The 27229-nt window shown below is 43.0% G+C and overlaps 1 protein-coding gene and 1 long non-coding RNA gene across 18 annotated transcripts in view; one reads left to right on the plus strand and one right to left on the minus strand.

Moving 5' to 3' along the window:
• The window catches only part of LOC146893432 (uncharacterized), a 31717-nt gene extending 5253 nt beyond the window's left edge, over window positions 1-26464 (minus strand). Inside the window, exons 1-2 of the long non-coding RNA XR_015003042.2 lie at window positions 26407-26464; window positions 25408-25667 (exon numbers count right to left, since the gene is read on the minus strand). This is a non-coding gene — a long non-coding RNA (uncharacterized LOC146893432). The remainder of the gene's footprint in view (window positions 1-25407; window positions 25668-26406) is intronic.
• The window catches only part of Sox6 (SRY-box transcription factor 6), a 546519-nt gene that overhangs the window by 485956 nt on the left and 33334 nt on the right, over window positions 1-27229 (plus strand). For all 17 annotated transcript variants that reach the window (XM_085692949.2, XM_085692958.2, XM_085692951.2 and 14 more), the window contains one exon: window positions 16563-16671. In XM_085692949.2, coding sequence (XP_085549075.1) covers window positions 16563-16671 — 109 coding nt within the window. The remainder of the gene's footprint in view (window positions 1-16562; window positions 16672-27229) is intronic.

Genomic DNA, 27229 nt, shown 5'->3' on the forward strand with positions numbered 1-27229 from the left:
TGCTAATGCAAAGGAAGAACTGTTGTCCTGATTGTCCCCATGCCTTTCCCTGACACACAATCTGTGTGCTTCTATCGAGAAACCGGATTGCACTAGCTCCTCTGAGCCACACAAAGCTATTTTTTCCTTTCAGTCTGTTTCCACATTGGCATATGCCTGGTTTGGCTCAGTCAGGGAACCTTATAGAAACTTCCTTGCTGGGCTTCAGGAGAGCTTCACCATCAACGTCTCTCCTTGCTCTGCTTCACTGCTGACTTCCTGCCTCCCGGTGGCAGTGGGTCTGCTGTGGAGTGCACACTCCCTGTCTCTGCCTCCTCGTGTGTATGAAGAGGCATTTCTTTTTCTCTGACTTGCTGCCCTTCTCTGCGTCATCCTGCTCTCCCTTCTCCCTCCTTCCTGCACCCCTGCCACAGTCTGAAGCTTGCTGATGATTGGTGATCTTTCTCTGAACTGTACAGTGGTAAGAGGTACTTGCTGCTTCTGGATTGTTCTGGAGAAGGGCTACCATCTATAATAACTGTGTCTCTTTGTATGTTCTGTGTGCTCTGTAGCAACACAGCCACAGAAGCTTCAGTGTGTGCACCCTCCAAAGGGTCCCCCCCAAACCACAGAGGAACTGCTGCAAGAGGAAGAGGGAGCACAGTGCGGAGGGTGGCAGGGGACAGACGTGTACAGAATTTAAGGTCGCTTTCATTTATTTAAGTGCTAAGGACATGAAGTCTTGGCCTTGAAGAGCTTCAGAAATTTCAACTTATGAAGTGAGTGCCTAGTTGCAGAGCTTCAGGGGTTGATGTGGATGGCGACCTTCCTCATGGCCTGATCTACACCTACAACACTAATCAAACTCTTAAAAATTAAGCAGGGCAAAATGGCAAAAGGAGTTGAGGCAATATGCTAAGGCAAGAGGCCTGTTTTCTAGGGGACTCGGGTGAGTCTCTGATTACTGAGCCTCCCTAAGGGAGTTCTGGAGCATCAGTAGATCATGTCTTCCAATAAGACTGTAGGCACAGGGCTGAGAGTCTGTTTGGTGTCCCCATGGCTGAGTAGGGTTCTCTGGTGTCTGAGGGGCCCAGAGAAGAAGGGTACTGTGGCTATGCTCTGGGATTCCTGCCTGCAGCCTCCTTTGAATGGAATGAAATTGGCAGCCTTGGGCTGATACATAAATAAGTAGTGTGTCCTCTCTGGTTTTCCATAAATAAAGCAATTATTTGTTTATTATCCTTGTGGGTGGTAGTGGAAAGGCGAGGTTGTAAAGAGTGTAGTCAATTTCAAGTAAATCAGGTCTGCTGTGCCTAAGATCTCTGGTGCTTAGAGGACACGTTTTAGAATTTCCTCAGAGCAGTGCGTAAGACCTGAAAGTTAGCTAAGCACTGGTGTATCTACTGATCCAGTCCCACGGCAAGGCCACAGTACTGAGGGGTCTGGATTTCATATTGCACAGAGACTGTTTTCTGAGCATTATCATCAACAGGTTTTAGACTGTTAAGAGGCTGCTTAGTGAAATCAAAGGCATAAAGGGATCTTTAAAGACGAAAGACACTGGTTTCTGCTCACACAGAAGCCGCACTAAGAGTGCCGTTTGCAGTTAGGTCTGTCTGTCTCGAGGGCAAGGCTACCAGTGGCTGTTTAGAGCAGCACGCACGCATTTAAAACCGGGACAAAGATGAGAACGGGCCCACAGACATCTTGACTAGTCTTCAGGGAAGGTTAATATTTTAAACCAGACAGCTCTTAAATAGATGCATTTATTTTCAGACCTGTTACCTTGGGTCTGAGCATTCTAGTAGTCTGTCCTCACACTCTAGTGCCCACATCTCAGAACCTTGTTTGAGTGGTAGATCTTAACCTGCTTGGCCAAGTTTATTTTAATTAATTAATAAATTTGTTACTATTTTGGCTATCACCTCATTTATTAAAACCGACTATTCTAATCAATACAAATTTAAATATGAGCTTATTTAATTGGTTAAAAACAGATTTAGTCCTTTAGTCATTTTATCTTTTATTTTTATTTTTTGCTTTTCTGTGGATTACATTTGACAGTAGAGTTTCATAAGAATCAACTTTTAAAAGTATTTTTTCCTTTTGGTTTTCTGAGACAAGGTTCTCTATATAACAGTTCTGGCTACATTGGAACTCGCTCTGTAGACAGACTAGGCTGGCCTCGAACTCACAGAGATTCGCCTGCCTCTGCCTCCCGAGTGCTGGGACTAAAGTTGTGGGCCATCCCGCCCAGCAAGAATCAGATTTGAATAGGCATGTTGCATACCTTTAATCCCAGCACCTAGGAGGCAGAGGCTGTGAATCTCTGTGAGTTAGAGGCCAGCTTGGTCTATATGGCAAGTTCTAGGCCAACAGGGCTGCATAGTGAGACTTGTCTCAAAAACAAAATCAAATACAAAATAGAAGGAACTATATTCTTAAAACTTCAATAATTTGTAATTGTTATCCTCATGGTCTTCTTAAGTCATTAATTGGTCTGAAATTACTGTTAAAAATTCTGCAGACATTTAAAACCTCTGCTAATTATAATATTCGCATGGGAAATTTTTTGTTCTATGAATAACTGTTGATTTTTTTTCCTTGAGACTGTGCAGATCCATTTTAAGCAACTCTCTTTAACTGGTCTTGGGGTCGAGTGAACAGTTTATTTGCCTCTGCTGGGTTTCCAGGTCTTTTGTGGACAAGGCAGGGAGTGGACAGGACACACATGCTGATTTATTGAGTCTCAGACTCTTGGAGTGGTTGCTTTTTTTTCATTTATAAAACAGTTTGTGTGGTTGAATCACCATTTCTAACTTTGAAGAAATGACTGTCGAAATATATAGAAACTTTTACACAAGAATTAAAATCCAGCATTTTAAAGCACCTCACTATTTAGTGCCTGGCCCTGAATGATGAGCCAAAATTCAAAGTTATGAACTAAATTAAATTCAGTTCCAGTGCTGCCATCATCTTGGTATTTAAATTGTGTAAACATAAATCTGAAGACTGCTTTCTTACTTACTAAAAACCAAAGTTGATGCTGTCTCAAACTTCATTGTCTCAGCTATAATATAAGGCGTTTCAGTCTCTCATTTCTGAATATGGATGTGACAACCTGAAGCACGATTAATAAGAACTTGGAGACATATTGGGGCTCAACCTGGAGACCAGAAAAAGCAAAGCAGCCAACTACTGGCTCTTACCTTGACCTCAGTCCAAAATGGCGATCCTACCTCCAGGAATCCCCAGATGAGACTGAGACTGAGAGCTGTCTCCTCCTGTTTTATAATCCTCTCTAGTTCTGAGATTAAGGGTCTGTACCACTACCACCTGGTTTCTATGACAAGCTAGTGTGGCTACTGGGGTTAAAGGTGTGTGTCACCACTGCCTGGTCTGTAAGACTAGCCAGTGTGGCTGTTTCACTTTTCTGACCTTCAGGCAAGATTTATTTATTAAAATACAAATGAAATGCCACTGCAACAACCTCTCCCCTCTGTAGAATAACAATAAATTAAATTATCCACCCCAGACTATACTTTGAATTGAACATACTTTAGGTTTGTGTCAATCAGAATCAGTTGTCAAGATCAGGTGATCTTTATCTACTTCATTGTTTACTCACTCAAAGGATGGGGGCAGTGATTCCCAGCATCCTTCTCTGTCTGTGGGCTCTCTGACAAACTGTATATATGTAGGGAGCCCCTAACTCATTCACATCACATGCATAATGTACGCTAGCTGGGATATTAGCTTCTCAGGTTTGATGGAATTGTACAACACACACGGTGATCAGCACATTTTTGAGACTGCAATGATCAGAGGAATCAGAGGAATGTAGCAGCCCTGTGGGAACAAGGGGACGTGGTCTGGTATCATCACACACCCATCCCTGTTCCCTGTCACCCCTCTGAACCAGGTTGGTTTCCCTTGGTGCCTAACAAATCGTCAGAAATCTAGTAGCGTAAATTACAGAAACAGGGACATGAATAAATGTCTATTCCTAGGCTTCATATTCAGTAAGAAGAGGAAAGAGTTGGCTTCAGGGAGAACAAACTGCCCCAAAGCTTTGTGGATCTGTGCATATGTTTATGTCATTTTCAGAGGAGATGCACAGCCTTTTACAAATGCGCCTGGCGCATTTAATCTCATGCAGGCATTGGATGCCACAAGGAAAAAAAATGAAGGAAGAAAAGTCAGGCATGGGAAATTAAAAGAAAAAAAGTTCAAAAATATGCAAAACACAAGTTGCTAATAAAATATTGTCTGCTACACTAATTAACATGTTATTTACAAAGTTTATTCTTAGCATACTAACGAGAAGATGACAATCCCATAGCAGTTTCCACTCAGATTACTTAAGACTGTAGCAAGAGTTCTATCCTGGAAGTTTGTTACAAAGCCATCAGCTTTCTATAGTCCTGAGCAGTATTTCTGAATAACGCTTACACAGGAATTCAATCAGAAGCCCAGATGTTTGAAAAGGATACAGCAGACACACTGTAGCTGCTTTAAAGACAGCTACTTTCCCTTTGTCCTCTCAGCAGCTTCACAGTTCCCTTCCAATTAAACCTAGATGTGTGTTTAGCTTGTCCACGTCCCCGCCCGCCCCCACCCCGTCTCCTGTGTCGTTATTGCTGACTTGAGACATCCCAGCAAGGAATCTCACTCCTCTAAACTAAGCGGTAGCATTCTTCCTGCCTTCCCTTCATCTCCTGATAAAGAGTTGACAGGATTTACTGCCACACACAGCAAATAACCTGTTAGTCTGTGTAAGCCCGTTCCCTGCCCCCAGACTCAGCCTTACTCATTTCTCTCTGTGTGTCCCTATAGTCCTGCTCAGGCAGTCTCTAGTCCAGTCTTGCTTAAATAAAGCAAAATACATTGGTCATTTTAAAAACTGAGAATTTTCTTGAATTTGGTTTCAAAGAAGGGTTGTTCAATGTTCAAGAATTGAAAGAAGTGAGAAAACTTTAATTTTATTTGTGACAGATTTAACTTAAGAAACTTAAAGTCTTTGTTAATGCTTGCATTTATGTCTTTCTGCATTTTTATGCATTGACTAGAAATAGTGTGCCCTCACCTAAATCTCTTGAACATCCCCCACCCAGTGAAGTATTTTATGTGAAAAGCCTGTGTGTGATGCTATCAGGAAAAACTTGTTTAATTTTATTTTTATTTTTAGGTTTATTTTTATTTTTTTAGGAGAATATTGTGACCCCATTTGGGAATTTTAATTTGTATCTTATTTAGTCTGCAGTGTGACACCAGTTAATTGTGCGCTACTTTGTAGTAACTACATGTTAACTCTGTTGGAAGTGATGGTAATTATACTGTAATTGACACCAGTTCTCCCACAGCTTTGGAAAGCCATACAATTAACACATATCGCCACAGCTGGACACTTTCCTTTGTCCTCTGTGGATGCCATCTTACAGTACTATTTTCAACAGTGTTCCTAAAGATTTTCTTCTTCTTTTAAATACCTATTAAAAATTGTCAATTTTTAGAGTTACTTCTAAACATTACTACTAAACTAGAACATTTTTCAAATTTTAATTTTACTCAATGAAAGCCTCTTTTCTGATCAGATGTAATTAAAGTTCTTCATGACTTTTATTACAAATTTGTTGGTGGTGTCCTTAGCTCTACAGTACTTCCTTTCACGAACTCTTGACATGGAGGAGTGTCTCTGAAAGTGAGTCACAGCCGCTCTCTTTAACTGGGCTTGCAGCTTGGAGGGCTGCGCTGTACCTGGTACCCCGATGCCCCCACAGTGGACACCAGCCTGAAGACAAAGGCAGATTTAAAGCCAATTAGATGAAAGTGATTTCCCTCTGGTTTTCACTGCCTCCTTCTCTTGCTTTCCTCTGTGACCCCCTCACTTCCATCGCCTGCAGAGGCCAAAGTGTTTTTGAGCCAGTAAACAGACACTTTGGGACCAGATATGACCACAGCTTGGTAGGCATGTTTGACAAAGGGATTAATTTTGAGTGCTCTTCTTGAGACTATGATAATTGTTAAGAACTTTTTGTGACCCAGTGAAGTGTGTACGGGAGAGCTGGGAGCGCTAGAGAGGCGGATATCACGGGGCCCGAGAGTTTCAGAGCTGGAAGAATCCACAGAGAGAAGCTAACTCCCTGATTCCACAGATGAAGCCAACAGAGTAGCACGGTTGGCCCAGAGTGGTGGAATCAAAGGAGCAGAGGCTGAGAGCCTGGAGGTCCTGGGGTAGACACTGGATACATTCGCAGGGGCTGACCGGCTTCAAGCAAGCCTCCTGGCCTCTCTGGCCTCAGTGATCTCTGAGTGAAGAGGCCGTTATGTTTCCTTTTGGAGTGACAGCTTCCCCATTCCCCTGTTTTTCTCTTAAGAACATATACTATTTTTGCAGCACACATTTTCTTTAAATTACAGGAAAACCTCTTAGGGGACACGATGTATTTATACAGCTCATAAATTAAAACAGATACATTGTGGTAATGCTCATGCTTTTCCATTTTCGGGTGTTTATATTTCTGTGGGGGAAACATCTTCAAAATTATCAGTTGGCCTGCTAAAACTGAAGTAGAATGCGTAATTTTGAAGAAAATATTTATTCTTGGTTTGTATAGTCTCAATATCTTCAGCTTGAATAAATTGTACCTGTGTTCCCACAAACAGTGTTGAAAATACACACTGGAAATTACATAGATGTCTGAAATCAAATTCCTACGATCCCCAAGATACCATTTCGGACAAAGATGTTCGCTAACTCGCCGTTAGTTTTGGGTTGATGTCCTTTGCTCATATGGGGAATGTTAGACTAACATTATTGCTATTGGTGGCTTAAGTGAGATAGAATTCCCTGTTTTTAAATCATGTTTTAGCTTTCGAAGTAGCTTCTGCAGTTTTACAATGGAACCTTTTGTGAACTTGTTACCGAATAATCGGAGAATTTTCAGGAACAAATCTGCCACATGCCTCTGTGTAGGAATAAAAAGTTGAAACCACATATAAGCAGGCCTCCGGTTGCCACACAACTGGATCTGCTTAAATCTGGGTGCTTTATAAGTCTACTTGGGAGTCGCAAACTTATAAATAACCTTGCAATTGGTTAAAGCCATATTAAAACCATATGAGCAAAACAGAAAGCGTTTAGCTACAGAACTTCAGTAAGCACTATCACCCAGAGAAACGTAATTGAATTCAGCGGTTCCCAAGGCTAAAATGAGCTCCTGTCTTCAGGACTAATGCTACCATGTCACTTGTCAAGTGATGGTTGGTGACATGAGTCTGAGCATGTTGCAGGAGATGCATGGGACCCTGCTGTTGCCAGGATTTAGAGACAGAACTCTTCTGGCTTAGTGCACCCTTCACATCCTGGGGGAAGCTTGTCATACATCATTTGAGAATGTCTTTGAAAGCCCCATAAAACACATCCACAAGAAGCTCTGCCGACAGAAGTTCATTTCAGCAGGCATGTGCTGCATGGTATTGCTCTGCTTACGGGGCCCAGTGCTAGTGAGGGGGAGCCTACAGTCCAGGGGTTAAAAAACACTAACCCAGCACCCCAACAAGAAATCTGAACAGCTTGTGCCATTCTTATTGATTATGATTTTTTTTCAAGTTTTTCTCTTCTGGTTTTTGACAACTTTTGATGAGTTGTTTTAAGTTTCCCTTCCCTTTAAGGCTAAATTCTTTGAAGAATTATTCATAGATAGATAGATGATAGTTAAGTGATAGATTATAGGTAGGTAGGTAAATGGCTGGTAAGTGATTGGTAGATGATTGATAGATATATGGTAGATAGCTAGATGATAATTAGGTATAGGTGGCAGGCAGATAGATAGATAGATAGATAGAGAGACAGACAGACAGACAGATAGATAGTAGGATTATCAACACAGAACTGCTACTTGGTTCAGATTGCAAACACAATTGAAGGATCATTGCTAAAACTAATGGCCTTTCTAAACTTTACTTTTTGATTATGTGATAAATTTTGATCAGTGACAAGAAAACTTTTATGAAGTAAGAAACTAAAGCTGTCATCCTAACAGTTTTTTATTTATCACAGATCGAGTGGCCCAAAAGGTTGAAATTTGTCTCAATCTTAGAAGCTGGAAATCTTCGGTCTAGATGCCAGTGGGGTTGTTTTCTTCTGAGGCCTCCATCCTTGGTTTCTATATCTGCCTTTCTTGCTCTCACATGGTCTTTCTTCAGTTTATACACTTTGTGTACAAACTCCTTAATATGCACAGTCTGAGTGTAGTAGCACTGACTGTAACAACCTCATTGGACTGGGCTACATCTATGGCCATCCTTAGAAATCAATAGTAAGACATAAATTACAATTTAGGTAGGTATTTGTACTGAGGTAAATTCAGGATTATAAATCTAAAATTTGGTTATTGTGTGTCTTTTCCCAATACTTAAATTGCTAAGGAAATGCTGGTGCCATGGGGTTGCGGTGATAAATTAAAAGGTTATACGTACGAATGCTTCCCAGAGAGAGAGAGAGAAATTAGGAGGGTGTAGATTAGTAAAATAACTTGTCAGATAAATGACTAAATGAGAGATCATATTTGTAGACACTTTGCAGAACGGCAAGGGAGAAGGAAAGAAGGAAAAATAAAATATCATAACAGTTACAGACATTATTGCTAAATATTCCATGCTAAACATTAACAGCTCCCTGATCTAAAACCATGTATTCTCCTGCATCAGTTGCTGACCTAGACAACCAGAGTGCATTCCTTTTGCCTTGACTAAGCATCCCAGAACTAAAGTTAGGCCTTTGTTCCAGAAGTCATGTGATAGTCAGATCTCACATCCATTTTTAAGCACTCAGAGGTTCCCTGACTCTCCCTCCCCGGTCAGCTTCATGCCCTGCTCAGTTGGAATCTTAGGTTCAGATACAACTCTTTTGAGTTTTCTGAATGTAGGATTTCAAAGCCCTTTGGACTCTCATATGTTAAACTTTTTCCTAACATGCCATTCTCTTCCTGATGACATTGCAATCAGGCCAACTAAAGCATTTCTTCTTGACAAAATCTTGTGTTGACTTTTTCACCAGTCCCAAGTGGAATCTGTCACACTCCCTTTTCTGCTGTCACCAAGACCGTAGAGGACGCATATTATGGCTGACTTATGGGTCTGTCCATGTGGCTTCTCAGTTTGCTCTAAAGATATAATGTCTGCCTTATGTGTTTTACAACAGATTAGGCAATCCAGTAGCTAAATCCTGCCAAAATAGCTTCCCATTCTTCTTCTATTTTAGTTTCACTTTTACACAAAATAAAATTAATTTTTAATTTTTTTTACAAAAGCAATGAAATCAAATTTAATTATTTTACATATATATTTAATTATTAAAAGACAAATAAATGCAAATTAGGATGTATAAGTCAATAGAATGCTTTTCTGATCAGTTTGGGCCCCTGTTGGGAAATGGGAGATCCACCTTACTCTAATTATATGCAGGGCTTCCCATAGCAGCCCTCCTTACAGCCTCAGCTCTTCTGGAATGTTCCTCTTACCCTACTTAGCAGTCTACCATTAGCAATTCTGTTTGGTTAAAAATGTGTCCATTTCTGCCAGGTAGTGGTGGCACACGCCTTTAATCCCAGCTCTCAGAAGAGGCAGAGGCAGGTGGATCTCTGAGCTGGAGGCCAGCCTGCTCTACAGAGAAAGGTCCAAGACAGCCAGGACTACACAAAGAAACCCTGTCTAGAAAAACAAAAACAGAACAAAACAAAAAGATGTCCATTTCTGATGAAAGGTAGTAGAATGAACATTAAGCAAAGCCATTTTAATCTCAGTTTAATTTCTCTTTAGAAATAAGAGGACAGAGGGCCACATCCTGACCAACTTGGTGGAAATTCTCATTGGAGAGACTTCCATTATATCAATCTGGTCAGCATGTGACCCCCTTCTCACTTGTCTTCCAATAGGTGTCTTTGTGGTCTGGAGCAAATACTAACCAGTACAATACAGATGTTAAGGATACATTAGGAGCTATAAAAAGTAAGAATGTTGGCTAACACCATAGTACTGGACTAGAGAGTTCAATAATGAGCTTCATTTTTTCCGAGCCAGACGCTTTACTATCTTTAATACATCCATGCTTCTAGGGCAACTTCCTCCAGAAAGTCACCTTTTATGCGTCAAGCCTACATTTTTAGTATGTGCATAGGTTTGCATGCCTGTGTGAGTTTATGTTCCACACAGTAGCCACAGGCAGATCCCCTGGAACTAGAGTTACAGGCAGTGGTGTGAGCTGCCCCATGTAGGTGCTGGGAACCAAATTCCAATCCTCTGCAAGAGCAGTGAGTGTCCTTACTCACCGAGCATGTGTGCTGATCATTAACAAACATTTTTTATCAGTAAATTACTGATTATAAACTACAGGATATAAATTAAAAGGATGTGTATGGCTACTTAATAGGACTATGTGTGTAGTTGAGAATGTCTTCTGAGAACGGTCGCAGACAATTATGTCCAAAGCAGGTCATCATGGGCCAGAGAATCACTTTATCCTGTATTGTTCTGCTTACAAAACAAAATAAAATAAAACCATTTATTCTGAAATGTGTACTGCTTTATAAGTCAAGTGCCTTTGGTAGAGAATGTCTTCTGTTACCAGAATTTGACAAAGATTTTGCAAAAATGCCTGTGTTTACCTACAGAAATTCCAAGTTAGATTGATGTTAAGCTATATAATCAAATGCATGTTTCTGTTTTTTAAAAATTGTTTATCCCCCTCCTGTAGGAATATTTGAGGTTCTTATCCAGCTTTGTTTAGGTTCTTTTGTTCAAGGAGCTCTCACCAGTAAAGGGTGGAGTGGGCTGAATCTAAGCATCTCATTTCCGAATTAGGAATGCTGTGAAACTGTGGTTCTTGCTACTTCTAGACACCCCCTTGTGTGGTCTCGTGAGACCACAGGTCCTTGTAAACGTGGATAGGACCTGCATAGGCTCTATAGTAAGGCCTAAGATATAATCCCTGACTTATAAACTCTTTTGATCTTGATGCCAGAGATCTAGCAATGTACATGAACCAAACCCTGATTGTTGAACTCAGTGCCATGAAAACCAGGAGCTAATTATGTAGTCAAGACTTAGAATTTGGGCAGAGCGGAAAGTGGGCCAATTAGACAGGAACCAGAATTCAGAAGAACTGTGGGTTTTTCAATATGAACAGGACTCGACAGGAAGACAGAGAAGAAGCATGTCCCAGAGGCTAAGAGGAAGGCAGGATTATGGTGTTGTCACAGATGAGCCACTGTTCACCCTAGTAGAAGATGACTAGTTGGGGAATTGTGCAGCATTTGATTTGAAAAGGCACATGGGCAGTGAATGAAGTACCTTGCAAGTCAGGGTTTGGTTAAAATGCAGTGGGAAACAGGAGGTAACAGAATGTTCTGACCTTGACACTGGAATTGCACAAGTTGAGGATGCAGTGTGGACAGAGACCAGAGAAGACAATGACCAGGGCCCAGACCAGCCAGGAGGTTATGGCAGCCACTGGAAGCTGCAGGCCACATGGCTTCTGCCAGGGTAAAGGTGATATGAGGTGCTTGATGGGAAGACAAAAAGCTCTGTGGAAGAGAGTCAGCCATCCCAGGTGCCTGGATAGACAAGGGTGAAGAAGGAAGTGAGACATGAACTACTAGCCAGTAGGCACTGGTGCAAATGCAGGACGGGGGGATGCTGGGTAAAGGGTGGTGGTTCTATTATTGTAGGACAGTGTGTTCCTGGAATGAAGAACCAGTCCAATATAAGTGAAATCAGATGTCCAGAAAAGATCGAAGCTTAGAACTGGGATGAAAACAAAGACTTCATTTAGGAAGTGCCCAATAGCTAGGCATAGCTGAAACTTCAAGGGTAGACAGCATTTCAGAATTCTGTGATACCTGTGCTTTGGGAGGGCACAATAACATGACTGACGAGCTGTGATGTGAACCTTTATTGCAAATCTGAAAGGTTTTTAAACATTCTAAATATTTAAATGCTCATTTGGCTATGTAACAACAAAATTCTTATTTACATAAAAAAGAATCATGTCATATTCCCCTTGCAAGAGATTGGTGCTACTAATTCCACAATTATATGGGCACAGAAATTTCTATTTACTACCTCATATATACACAAATAGAATATTTGGCAATTAGTTAATAACATACATTTAAGTTTATTTAGGAAAGCCGATGTTGAGCAAATCCCAATTATAATGTATTTTATGTGTAAAAATAACCCAAGATAATTTTCACCTCTTTAAACTACAATATGGGTAACAGTCCCCACCACCCTGTGCCCATCTGTTTGCTTTGTGGCTACTATGAATGACACCACACTCAGACAATCTGCACAAATGGGCTTTTGAATAAAGATTGGTAAAGTGCCTCTCTTTTAGACCACAAGAGTAAAGTATATGGTACCATTATCTAGACAGGTCTAGAATGGAATATATCCATTTGTGAAGTAACAAACAAAAGCTCCTCTGAGCATGTACCACTTTCCCCTTTCCGGCTGCAGAAAGGGGGCCACCTGGAAAGGACTTGAAGCACAATACGGGCTGGCCACCCCAGTGACCCAGAGGGAAGGTGAGGGACAAACTTGCATTTCGTGTATTAGTTTTCTGGAGACGGCTACCATCCGTCATCTTGCATATGGTTTGAGAGTGGCTTGTCTCACTGGCAAGCAAACTATTATTTAAGTACACCATCCGCTCTACTACTGAAACGGTTTTGCCAAACTTATCCAAGTAGTCTCACATGCTTAAAGATAGTATAAATATCATTTATTGCCAGCAGTTTTCTTCAGACTCCACGGCTGTCTTCCTGCTGCCTGATCTAAGTGTCCCAGTTCACATCATGGCCTTTACTGCCTCTGTTTGATGGAGTGATCAGTAAAAATTTAATGACACTATAAAATAATAAAAATGTCATTAATTTACCACGGATCTTGGATGCAGTGGTTGTAAAGTTACATTAATAAACAGAATATTTTTTACAACAAAAAGCATTGTTACGTGGGAACGTATAAATAACACACATAAATTTAAGAGCAATTTTACTGTGAGCACACACATTATTATGGAATAGCCAATAAGTGTATAAAACACAGTATATAAAATTTTATTAAAATATACTGTGCACATCAAAAATTCAGCTTTTATCTAAGTGCAAAGAAAAGCCATTATTGTGTGCTGACTGTTTCATCACTGTTCCTTCCCCAGATCACAGTTTCACATTTGTTGCCAGGAAGAGGCAACTGATTTCCTCGCTTAAATGAGAACAAACCTCTGGTCTTTTATTTACCCCCAAATTCATTCTCTCTCCACTGGTGCCAAGATGTAGCTGATCAATCTTGCCACGGTAGGGAGGGAAAAGTTGCTAATTTAATGCAAAGTTAAAAATAATGCCAGAGGATATGAGTGGTTTGCTCACTGGCTCTGGAAAGAAGGGATAATAATCAGAGTCTGTCTGTCAGCGGTGAGGCCGCCCCGCCATTGATTTCGATAACACATGGATGTGATGGATGCTACGGTCTTGTGGCTTGTAACATCTAACATTCACCAGCTCCCACCAACGGGGGCTTTATCATTTAAATATCTTTATTTAATATGCAACATCTACCTCATACATCATAATTTCAAAGCACTTAGAGAGCCAACAGTCACTACAACGCTGTAGAGCTGACTTTTACATTTTTTCCGGTAACTTTCATGTTGCCTGCATGTTTGTGACCGACAATGCACAAGCGAGAGCCTGCTCATGGGGCAGCACAGTGAGTATGCATTTCACTACCAACGTGAAAGACGGGGATTTCAAGAGTGGGACACAGGGTCAAGTTCACACTGAGGAATTTTGTTCTTATCTCTGCATCACCCTACTTGGGAGCTGTGTGCCTTGGGAGGGATAGTTCAAGAGGTGGGGATGGGTTGCTTGGGACCTGCCCTCCACTGTCTGTGTCTCTCATAGTGACAAACCTGTTGGTGTTTAACAGCCAGAAACTCAGCTTCTTACACTAAGGCTCCTGTCTACCACACTGGTAAAGCTGTGCCTAGCTCAGCTGCACAGACCTAACCGGTAGGCACCAGGCCCTCTTGTCTTAGGGTTCTGTGGCTGGCAAATAAATATTCTGCGCTATTCTTTGAAGAAAAGAAGGAAATCTTCTGGGAGACTGGGAGGAAATTTATATGAAAGGGCTTGGCTTTGCAGGGCCCTGCTTTAATCTCAAACACAGTGCTTAATATTATCAAATTGAAAATGCAACCCACTGCCCCCAACACTTTTTATCATTGATTCATTTCCTGCCTATTTAACCAGAATTTCATAGGATGCTCTTCCTGGTCTTCTATGCTGTCAAATATTGATATTTTACAGGGAAAGCGTCTTTGCACAAGACTCTTTTTTTTTCAATGAAGTCAGAAAAATTGTCTGACTTCAAAGGCACGGTGAATGTGTTGTGGAGCGTCCTGGATGTTTTTGTTATGATTAAAAACAAGCTGCTACTACTGCATTGTGAGTGCGCTTCACTTTTAGAAAAGAAAAGAGATGATCATCGTGTAAGCTTTGTTGTCTTGGGGTTCTTACAAAGCAAGGCATGTAATCCTCCTGCTTCCCCTTCCCTGTTAAAAAAAAAATACTAACATTCTCCCAGGAACTTTTTTTTTTTAAATTGAGAATGTTTCCCAGTAAAATCAAAGAGAATGGATGACTAGAACGAGCCTTAGAATATGCACACTGATAGGTTGCACAGCATTGTCTTTTAGAGAAGTTGCCTGCCCCACCTGCCCTGAAAGTTGGGTGGGAGGGGAGGCCTCTGGCCCTGTAACAGGCATTCACATGCAAATACGACAGAGAGACCTGGCCAGAGACAAAGGTTGAATGTGGCTTTGCAGTGTGCTTGCTTCTCTGACTTTCTTCACACTGCCATAACCCACAGTGCTACTCAAAAATAGACCGGGGCTGATAGAAAGCAGCTGTCCTTCCCTGACCACGTGTGAAGCTCCCACACAGCTCATGGCTGCGGTAGCGTTGTGTTCTGTGCTGCATCTGGGTTAATTTGTTCCCGAGCAGCCATGTTTTCACATGAGGAGGTATTAGGGAACCACATTCACTTTGGTTTTGATTTTCAGTCTGTCTTTTATACGGGTCGTATTTCTGAAATTTCCCCACACTCCGCTGTGGAAACTAGCCAGTTAGTGCTACCCAATTGAAGAAATGATGGCTAGTTAATTGTTGAAACTAGCTAGTTGGTTAGTGCTACCCAGTTGAAGAAATGATAGCTAGTTAACTGTGTTTTGTTGCAAAGCTTTCCTAGAAGCAGTGCTAGATTAAAGCACAGTTTACGCTGTGTTTTCTTCCAACGAAGATTTCAACGCCGTCTCTGATGAAGGGGAGATGGAAGATTTACTGCAACAATTTGACTGATGGGAATTAATTATAGAAATATAATGATATTCAAAAATAATCGTATTAGAAAGCACAAACGCAGTGAGGCTGTACAAATGAGGCACATCCTCTATCAAGTAATTGTATGTTTGCTTCTTCCGAATATTTCCAAGTTTCTAAACATCTTACAGAACAGAACGCTCGGCATGTTTCCATCAGATGCCGAACATGCTCTGTGCAGAACTAGGTCACTGAACAATAGACTGCGCAGCAATCAGCACTCTACTGCTGCATAATGCATTAGTGTAACATGCAGAAACCATTCCCGGAGCTGCAAGCTGCTATTTCATGTCTGTACATTCAAGCTGACATGACATTTAATATCGCTTCATAGTAACAAACAACAAGGCTTCATTCATTCATAAGGATAACACAAAGCCAAGCCTGAGTCTGGAGCCTAAGCACAGAGATGGGAGGTGAGAATGGGGTCCCAGTGCTGGCCTTGGGCAGATCACACCATCGTATTAGCACGGCCAGTGAGCCCCTGCCACTGATCTGAGAGGGGTTGTCTCAAACTTCTGCTCTTTGAAGAACTGGTGAATAAGCAAACACCTTTGGGATTCCTTTCTAAAGCAGCAGGGCTATTGAACCTCTCTGACTTCTTTACAAGGTAAGACTCACACCCTTCAGTTCCTAGGAACTCACAGTTGAAAGATTTGCTTCAAGAAAAGGAACAATGCCAATGTCCACTCAAACAAGGTTGACACGTTTGCCTCTGGAATACTGGCACATAACATTCTAATGTATCCTTTTTTCAGGAATACTGACAAAAATCGTGATCTCTACATGGAAAGATTGCTCTTCCATTTAGTAAGGACATTCTTAAGTTTTGCACCAGCTCCCTCTCCCTATTGCATTCCTTGTAGATTCCAGAAGCGAATCCAACACATTAGGGCTGGACAGGCAGAGCAGTGCTGGCAGGTTCCCTGCCACGGACTCTGCTTCCTTCTAGGTCTGGCCTTCTAGACATTGCTGGTTTTGTCAGTGACATTTCAGCCTGCAGTGGTCTCCAGAGCCCAAGTGGTCAGACATGGTGTTCATAAGGCCGTGCTTTGCCGACTACACAAAAGGGAAACGGGGAGGAGGCAAATGGCTGCTGCGAAACTAGAGTAAGCCTCTGACTATTCTTTCTCCTAGGAAAGAACACGCTTTGAGAACTTGGGGCCCCAGTTAACAGGGAAGTCAGGTGAAGATGGGAAGCTGGGCCCAGGCGTCATCGATCTCACTCGGCCGGAAGACGCAGAGGGTGAGTGGCCTTTTCCTGGCTTGGGTTTCTCAAGGTGGGTCTGAGTTAGGCATGGAATCCTCGTGACCGTTCTTGAGAGTCACTATCTGGATTCTCCGGAAGAGAACAGAAACGTTGATCCTCCGTATGTATTAAGGCTGAGGACTTTGAGACGCTGCTGGACTCTCTACTAGTGAACACACAGCAATCCAAGTACCTCACAATGTTACTTCAAAGTTGTAGTGAGAAATCCAACTACATTCGCCTTAACAGATCCTTAAGTGTCTCCCACCTCGCTAGAGCTTTACCGAGAAAAAGAAGAAACATGCAAAGAGGACTTCTTTTAAAAAAAAAAAAACAAAACCTAGATCAAGTAATTCCTAGGTGCAGTCAAACCCTTTGGGACTAACAAACAGATTCAGCAGAAACCTACTGGTGGCTTAGGAAAGGCCTGGCTTGGGGACTGTGCACTAACCATGGCGGAAGCCTGTTCAGTATTTGTTGGAAAGGGCAGCCTCACTCTCAGGATGTCTACCTGCAGCTCTGTCAATGCCCGTCTTCATTGCTTCCTTTTTGTTTGTTTGTCTTAAATGTACCAAGCAGCCGTCAGCAGAAATTGTTCCCCAGAGGCCGGGTACAATTTATAGGTTAGGTCAGCACTTTGCTAGTAATGTGGCCTGGTTATTTACTGTGTCATCACAGAGTGGAGACTGGCTTTCCCGTTAGCTGTTTCTTTGGCAGAATCCATCCCACCAGTCAGGGAAGATTAATTTGTTCTCTTAAGAGTAACAGAATCCTTTACCAATCTCAGATCCTACTGAAAGTCCTACTTTAGCTTAAGGGAAAAATCTTACTAGTTACCTTTTTACTGGCAGAGTTTCTTACAGGACCCTGATCCCTTAAACACACACAAAGAGAGTTCTCAGCAACATCTGAACAGAGTCTCCCCAGACAGTTTGGAAATTGCTGGTATGAATACTGAGAGCTGGCTGGTGTCAGACAACAGCAAGGCCTCGGATCTCCGGAAGACACTGCTTCCATGTCAGATGGAGATACTAAGTCTTAAGGATAGTGCTGCAAAGGTGCAGAGAGTCAACATCAATGCTGAATGGTGTGTGTAATTGTGTGTGCTTGTGTGATAGACAAGTAGAAGGAAAAAAGAGGAAAAGGAAGGTGGTAGAAAGTGAGAGATAACGGGTGTGTATCAGGGGCACACCGACGCTGGCATAGGCACATAGACCAGCAGGCTTCCACTGGCAAGGGTTAAGATTCTTCAGTCTACTCAGCCACGGAATCCAAATGATTGACATGGTTAATAGTTTGACTGCAACACAGACATAGCAGCTGGCCTAGTGGTCTGCAAAGCAGTATTTCAGATCAGGCCCGTGTCAGTCTCCTTGTGAAGTTGTACTGTGGAGTGCCTAAGTCTCTGGCTGTCTGTAGTGAGCCAAGCAGTCTCCACCACTTTGGGGGAATTCAGTCCGTTCATTTGGCTATGAACCAGGAGTTACAAAGCCCTGTCCCCTGACCCTGGCTCTACCAGCACTTTCATTTGATTCCTTAACTATGTATTAACTGTAAATATAGTGAGCTGCCTCTCAGTAGCACTGCTAATCAAGTTGATGAGATTGTGTGAATGGAACTACTGGCCATTCTAAAAAGATAAAAACCTTAACAACAGAGAAAAATCTGCAGAAGGATTATAGAAATTTTTCTCAGTACCCACACTGTATAGCTTCAAGTACATTTTCCCAATGACATTTTTAAATAAATATCTATCCAGTGCTCGTATGCTAGAGGATCTGTTATTTTATAGCCTTTCTCATACAATCTTTACATACTCTTTGAATAAGTCATCATCATCATCATCATCATCATCATCATCATCATTATATAGGGTCTTATTATGTAGCCCAGGCTGGCCTCAAACACATGATGTTTCTACATCAGTCTCCCAAATGCTATCTATATTCCATAACACCTGGCTGGTATTTTTCCCATTTTCCAGGTTAAAAGATTGAGGTTAAAAAAATAAATAATGTGGTGTAGGCGACAATGCCAGTAATGATGAGCTAAAATGGATGGAGGATTCAAGTTCTCACTTGTGTATTAAACCTCTGTATAGTCAGATAATTGTAGTGCCTTCATTTTTCTGAACAGACTTCTTGTGACCTTCCTCAGTAAGGCCCATTTCCTCTCCCCTAAATATAGCTGATCATGCCACACATCAGCTCTCATGTTACCCCATCACACGGAGCAGCATGCTGATGAGTGTAACAGTAGACAGGCTGTAGTGGCCTAGGAGCTTACAGAGCGTGTGAAAACCTCCCTTCAGAAGCCTGCCCAGAGTTGCCATTGAGACCTCATGTGCCTCTGGGGGACTCTGAGTTCATGAATGGAGTCGAGTTACCTGCACTAATATGGATAGCCGCGCAGGCCTTTGTGGGGAGCAGCCTTCTGCTGACTCCAGGCTGGCTCCTGGCGTCTGTTCAAGCCTGAATTGATTGCAAATCCTGTTGGAGTTACAGTTCCTATTAAAGTCAGGATAGTCAGCAGGTACACAGAACAGTATCTACTCTGCTTGTTCATGTTCCCCTCGGCATGAAGACTGGAAAGGGGCTGGAGCGTCAGAGTAACGACAGCCAAGTGTATTTACTCAGCCACTAAGCCCGTGCGGTCCAACAAACCAAACACTCAGCCAACATTTCTTGAGTGCCTACAGCGCGCCAGTCCCTTGCACTAGACCCTGGGTAAACCATGTGAAATTAAAATAGTGATGCCCTTCAGCAGCTAGAGATTATGATCTAGTGAAGGAATGCAAGAGTCAAAGGGAAATCTGTGCCAAGCGGTAACTTTTCATCATTGAGAACAAAACTCTAAGAGGAAGATTTTGTGATGCTCTACCAAGTACCCAGAAAGCAAGCTTTTTAGGAAGGCCAAGCTGAAAGGTGAGCTATGCCTCCAGCTAGGGAGATCACCTCCTTCCATCCATGTTCAATCATCTCCCAGCTCCCTCCAGCCTCAAAGGGTTGTACCCTCCTTGCACGTCTCGTCCTGTGGGGCTTCTTAAGTACAAAAGGAAGTCAGCCAGAAGACAGGTCCTGTCCCAGCCATCCTCTTAGGACTGTCTGCCAGCCGTACAGAGGATGGCATTTCTCAGTGAGCAGCGTGGAGGCCTGTTTCACAGCCCTGGGCCTGGAGGCGGCAGAGAAAAGGTCACCCAAAGAGGCAGCTGTGCACGTGTATTAACCACTCATCAAAATCAAATGACAAACCATAAGCAAGGAAAACAGAAATTAGAAATATAAAAGGCAAATGTCTTCAAAATTTTATTTTTAAAGTCCAGCTGTTATTTGGCTTGAATGTGACAAGACAGCATTTCTTCTTCACCGTGATATTTATAAAGCTGCGACTTCACTGGCGCTGGGGACTTAGGAAGCGTGGTTAAGGTCCTGTTATGTTTAGAAGCCGATGAAGACTTAACTTGTAGCAAGTCCACACAACATTTTAACTTCCCTCCAGGACTTGTAAGAATGTGAAGACTTGATTAGTTGGGTTTGTGACCTTGTGTTAAAATGACAAACAGCTGTTGAACTGTTCGTAGACTTTCTGAGTGGTGTTTCCCCTCTCTGGGCTCTTTGTAGGCAAGAGTTTACTTCCTACCCCAATCCTGTGATTTCAAAGTTGCATTGTGTAATGGAAAGGGCTCTGACTTGATTATTGGGAGGTTTGGATAAAAGCTCTTTTGCTCAATGGCTAGAAACAAGCGACTGATGCCCCCAGCATAAGTATCTTTATCTTCTAAAAGAGGCATGTTGGATTTGATTATCTCTGTGTTTCTTTCCAATCCCACGGTTGTTGTAATGGTCTTCAGAAAACAGAGTCTGTTTCCAGTGAGGAAAATGATATATCCACAGGAAGCTCAGTCAGATCCATTTAGGTTTTCACTTTCAGAGGAATAAGAGAACAATGCCTTTGAGGATATCTTTCTGCCACGTGCTGAAGTGAGTTTTCGTGTTCTTTGAGCTTCTCTGCTTATTAATGAAAGCAGCGCTTCAGAAGTATTTGTCACCTGCCACAGATGAGCCTCTCCTCCCCTGTACACACTCTCTCCATCGCCCTTCCTCCTCCCCTCCCTCTCCTTCTCCTCCTCTTTCATCCCTCCCTCCTTCTCTCCCTCCCCTCCCCCATCTGTTTCTCTCTTTTCTTTTTCTCAGTTTTCCTTTTGAACCTGTGGTTTTGCACTGCTTTGCAGTGGGTTTGTGTAAGGAAACCTGACTTTTCTTGCTTTCACCTTCAACTTCAGCTCCTATGTCCTACCTGGAGGGATCGGCCCCTCGTTCTGATGTGAGGAGCAGTGGAATAGGCACCTGTCCTGCAGGGAGCACCTGTCCTGCAGGGAGCATCTGTCCTGCAGGGAGCATCTGTCCTGCAGGGAGCACCTGTCCTGCAGGGAGCACCTGTCCTGCAGGGAGCACCTGTCCTGCAGGGAGCATCTGTCCTGCAGGGAGCACCTGTCCTGCAGGGAGCATCTGTCCTGCAGGGAGCACCTGTCCTGCAGGGAGCATCTGTCCCATAGGGACAGGCTCCTGGAGATGAGTGTCTCCAGCTGATTTTGGGAACCTGCATTGGAATTATACCAGTATGCTGAACTGTGTGTTAGGTACTCGGCTGAATCTGATGAGAATGGATATTTCCATTCCAGGGACTCCCTATGTAGGTGCATGGCTCTCAGCAGCTCTCCTTAGCTTCAGAAGGGGTGAACTGGATCACAACAAGAGTTTTCTTCCTTAAAGCAACTCCTTTTCTTTCCCATCATCATTGAGCCTACCATAACACAGGTAGATGCTTCCAGAAACACTCCCCACTCTTCCTCCCGGTCCTCCTCCTCTTTGAACCTCAGAGTCTTCTATCTTAGGTCAGTTTTATTTATCACCAGCTTAGAGCTCTCTGCTTTAAGAAATGGAAGACTGCAGTATTTTTTTCTTTTCCTTCAAAATCTGTCAGTTAGTGTGCATGCCCTCTCTGGGCGCCCCCTTCCCCTGGACTCAGTTAATGTGCATGCATGTCCTCTTAGCAGATACCCCTTCCCCTGGGCTCAGATAGTGAGCATACCCTCACAGCGGTCTCCCTTCCCCTCGGCCATACTCTGAAATCCCCCACACTTTCTGCTTTCTTTTGGCCTCTCTGCATTCTTACCCCTTCAGGAAAAAGAGGTTTGCTCCCATGATGCAGAACTCACTGGAGGCAGCAGAAGAAACTGGTATTCAGATGCTATGGCTGCTTATGCCTTGGAGTGTGAGGGTCATTGAAGCAAGCCCACCAGAGTACATTGCTTTACCTTTCAACACCAGATCCTCAGGTCTGAGACAAAAGACAGAGGTCCTGACACCTGCAGCTTCAGCTTAGCAGTCCTCTCTCTGGTCCCTGAAAAGGGGAGGCTTTGCTTTGTTCAGATGATCCAGAGTGGTAAACTGGCTTGTTCATGAAAGATGCACTGTGCTTTTCTGTTGATAATTTCTAGACCAATGTATGTCTGTTTCCTTTAACTTCTGTCCAAAGGATCCAGTCTGACTTCTAGACTCTGACAGACTAAGACTTGGGACCACACTAGATGCCACCCTCCCCCATCTATCACATCTGCTCGAGAGCTGGAGGACTTGCATCCATTGTTCCCTTCTAGTAGTCATTTTCTCTGCACAGTTTCTCCAGCCTGAGTCAAGAGGTTGATGCGGGGCAGGGCTCTGAACTTTCCTCCTTACCCATATAGGTATATAAAAGAGGTACATGAATCAAATATTTACTCATAATAAGTAATAAAGAAATATACTTTAAAACAATTCCTTGGTATAAATCTAATTTTTCATTTATTTAAGACAAAAGCACACTTGCTTGTTAATTTTTATAGGCGGAATTAGAGGTTGGCTATATATTTGATGCTCCAGGAGGCAGGGCACCTTCAGTACTTTTCAGAGTTGATTGACACTTGGATTTTATAGTTATCAATGCTGAGACATCCCCCCTATCTAAATAGGTAGTACAAAGTGTCAGAAGTGTGTTTAGACCCATTTCAGAAATTGCTGGAAATTGTCCTAATCCCAAGCAAAAATTTAATTCAGTGATTTTTATGAAACTGAAATCAGCATCTCAAATGGCAATTTTTAAAACTGAAAGTTCTAATGCAATACAATTTGTTGACACTCTGTTTGATTGATGCTAATATGTTGACAGATGATGGTAGAGAGATAATAGAAATCTTCGTTTCCTATTGTAAAGCCATTATGTCTCTGTGCGAACGTAAGATTGTGAGCACAGGGAAAACACTGTGATTCACAGCATGCTGTAATCTCAGGCCTGACCAGAGGAGGGAAGGCAGCTTTCTCTCTGCTGTTGGAGTTGTATGCCCAGTACAGTGTTGAACAGATAGTCTGTGTTCAGAGCCGAGGCTGCAATGAGCATACCCGAACCAACACAGGTGGATGCTTCCAGAAACACTTCTGGTCCATCATGTGCTTGAGTCACTGTGTGTTCAGGGGCCTTTACAGTTGCTGCCCTCTTCACAACTCTATGTTTGGCTAAATGATCCTGTGCGGCTAGTGACCCAGAGATTAAGAAGTACTGATATCATTTAGATGGTTTCTAGTGACAGGGCTGTTGGTTTCTTTAACTCTCTAATTTTACTGCCTTGTAATTGGACTCATTTACCCTTGACACTGCTGGAATATAGCAAGTATCAATTAGGGACCATGTGATCTTGCCATGTGTTTGTTGGTTTCTTCTTGTAGTAGTGAGAACTGAACATTGAACCTTGCCCGTGCTAGGCAAGTGATCTACCACTGGGTTATACCCCCATTCTAATGTAATCTTTTAGATAAATGGTTTTCTGGGTAGACATATGCCAGATCTGATGTGTCTCTTCTCAGAAGGGTATCCAGCTCCTAGACCGTGTGCCAGGAATGCCGAGTGAAGAAACAGACCTAACAGCAGAAGAGACTCTAGTGAATCAGAAGCTGTGGTGGCCAGCGCTGTGCTTCAGGCCTAGTGTCTCGCCCTCACGGGCTGCCTGAAGCAACACGCTCAGGCGTCTTAGAGAGCCTAGGTAGAAGAACTGTGAGGACCTCGTAGCAGGTGTCTGAGGCAGGCCAAGCATGAGGGAGGCCTGAGATGTGCTAGGGAGGAGTAGGAGCCGCACTGGCAGGGGGATCAGCAGGGTTCATGGAGCCCTCGGCTCTGGGCTAACTGTTGTATGAGTATCACAAAAATGTATTTTACTGTGGATATAAACCGTTTTAGAGGCTCCTGTGCACCAGTTTATATCAGCTCTATATATAAAGTGCAGGGCTCTTAAACAAGCAAATAAACTTCTCCTACAGAAATATATTTGCCGTGTCTTAAAAGCTCCCAAATAACTTTTAATGTTGGGAGAAAACAATTTCCATTGAACTCTTCAAGTGATAGATGGGCCTGATGGGGCAAGAGAGTGAAATGTCAAGGGTTTTGTGTAGCTGCATCCCAATACTTCATAAGGGGAGCTCAGTCTGCTTCCCATAGTTGCTGGTCTTAAAGAGTCAAGCACCCATCCGCCTGTGAGGAACTGAGTCCCACCCAGTGGGTGGTTTCTATGTAGATTGCTCTGTAAAGATCTGTCAGCGACAATGTGTGCAATCATACACACACACACACACACACACACACACACACACACACGTGTGTGTGAGAGCTTGCGCAATAGTCTTCAGACAGAATGCCCTGATCCCAAGGGAGAGATGCCATCTGCATTGTTTCTACCACAGTGAGCCACAACTCTACAACAAACAAATGACAAGGATTGCTACCTCCTACCATGAAAATCAGACCCAAGACAGGAGCAGCCAGCACACACCCCTGTGGGACTGCTTTCTCAGCCACGGGCCTGACGACTTCACGTAAACCAGTCTACTAGAGTGAGCGTGAGCACAGAGGTCTATCTAACATGTATGCGCGGTCTGTGTAGCTCTTGACGTGTGATCTTTGTCTAAGTCCCTGAACCATAATCCTCCTCTTCTGACAGCAAGAGCCATTTGACTTTCCATATGAGGATGTAGCATTCAGCTCAAGCTTAGGTTGATGGGATTCAAAAGACATAAGGTCAGCCTGAATGCTCTTGAAAATTTCCTTGCTTAATGTCAGGATTGAACTTGAAACTAACCTTTTAGCCTAACTTACTCTCCTTCTCCTCAAGTTTGGAACTCTGGTTTGTTTGTTTGTTTGTTTTTATTTTTTAAAGCACCAGCACCTATAAAGACCTCTCCACTTTTCTGTTATTGACTTCCTCATTTTTTCCTCATCCTATATTTTACTATTGTCTAAGACTATGATCTTTGACATGGCAGTCCATGTCAAAGAATACAAATTCATTTAAGACTTTATTGACTTGGGGTTTTCTCCACTCGCCATGTGTAAGAAAGGAATTAAAAATGTTTGCTACATTGTTCCTCACACAGCTACTCATATAGCTGGCGTCTCATGGCAGCTCCTCAGCAGGCAAAGCAGCCCACCATGTTCCATATTCAAGGCTGTCTTTGGGGAGAGAGAAGCGCCGGTTAGAGGGGAAGCTGCAGTGCTGTGCACAGCACAGACTCTAGATCTGAGGGCATTGCTGGGAGGACGCCTAGGGTGGACAAACAGAAAGCAGGGGTGCTCAGCTGACAGAACCATAAAAGCAGACCCAGACAATAAAGCTGGCGGGAAGCTCCAGGAGAATGGAGTCGTCCTCACCTGTGTCCTCCTCTGGGCCAACAAGGCTTCGCTCATGTCTGTACTCCATTCAGGTTTGCTGACTTGAATGCCTCCGGAAGTAGCTGGGCTCCCTGCCGCAGAGGACTTTGAGTGCCAGGGTGAGGAATTTGACCTTTGTCATCAGCTAGACGGGCATTACCCTTCAATTGTTAAAGCATGGCACAGATCCAAGAGATTGAGAGTAAGGGGAAGCATAGGGGAGCGTAGAGCTCAGCTGGCCCCCTAACTCCTCCTCAGTCCTGTTGAGTCAGAAGAAAATGAGCAGGCATTGGATGGGTTTCCATGGGGATCTACCGGAAACAGCTAGTGTAGTGGTCTCCTCTCTTCTGAGATGTGAACAAACCCATCTGCCTGAGTGACAAGTCAGTTTTGGACATGGATCCCTCACTTAGGAGAGCGAATTCTCCAATGCTTTTGTCCAGTGTACACTTAAACTTCCGACACATGCTGCTCCACATTAGATCATGGTACCAGAAGCACACACAGTAACATATCAGTGTTGTCTGCAGGCACATCCAGGATTCAGTCACAAAAACTAACTGAACTACAATGCAGTATCTCGAGTAAATATAATATAGGCTTACTTTCATGGCAGAGAAATCATAGTATCCATTCCTTGTTCTGCAGGAAGATGGGTCCTACTTGGGGACAAAGTAAAGCATGGCTCTGGACTGATGGTCACAATCACTTAGAGTGGGAGGTAGAAGAGCAACTGTGAAGAAGCCCCAGGGCCTTCTCCTCTGTTTATTAGTTTTACAACTAATAACCCCAATCCTTTCTCACTCCATTGGGTCCTGTTGCAAGGAGAGGGCCCACTTGTTCATCCTGGCCACCCAGCTACCGAAATAACCACCCAAAAACTGTATTAATTAAGACACTGCTTGGCCATTACCTCTAACTTCTTATTGACTAACTTTTACACACCTTAGTTTAGCCCATTTCTATTAATCTATATATCGCCATGTGGCAGTGGCTTACCAGGTAAAATTCAACATGGCTGCCTCTGGCCGCTGATCCATGGCATCTCTGATTTTGCTTTCTTCCTCCCAGCATTCAGTTCTGTCTTCCCCGCCTACCTAAGTTCTGCCCTATCAACTAGGCCAAGGCAGTTTCTTTATTCATTAACCAATGAAAGCAATACACAAACAGAAGGAAATCCTATACCAGGGTCCTTCATGAAAAAACTGATGTCTAAGTTCATATGAAAACACTGTCTTCCAGCACTGGGGGTGGAGCTCAGATGGTTGAGTGCCCACCTGGAACACAGGAAGCCCAGGGTCCAATCTCTCCAGCTTCATAACACTGTGGGTAGTAGTGGTGTATACCTGTGATCCCAGGATTAAAGCAGCAGGATTGGCTGTTTAAGGTCATCTCCAGCTACATAGTATGTTTAAAGCCAGGTGACCTGAGACATTTCTCAAAAGAAAATAAGAGAAAAGAAAAAGAAAAAAAAAGTTTCTCCCTTTTCTGGCCCATCAGCCTGGTTTGGTGGCAGGTCTCCCACTGGAACCTGGTGTCAGGGGAAACAGGAGGTGTGGAATGACCTTGGTCAGACTTTGTGAACATTCACTTTGTTTTAGTTTGCATCACATAGACCCTCTGGAAATATGTTTGGCTTTGGAGCTTTATTCTGTTAAGGAGTAAATTGTGCCCACTCCCTCCAGTTAACCCATGAGTTTATTTTTAACCATCTAAAGAACAGGGCATGAAATCTAGAACACATCAACCAGATATGAAGAGAGCTCAGAAAGAAGTCAGATGCTAGTGAGGTCACTTGTTCTGCCCTTGCAGAGCTAGTGTG

Source organism: Myodes glareolus, chromosome 7 (assembly GCF_982192425.1).
Source record: "Myodes glareolus chromosome 7, mMyoGla1.1, whole genome shotgun sequence".
Classification (NCBI taxonomy): domain Eukaryota; kingdom Metazoa; phylum Chordata; class Mammalia; order Rodentia; family Cricetidae; genus Myodes; species Myodes glareolus.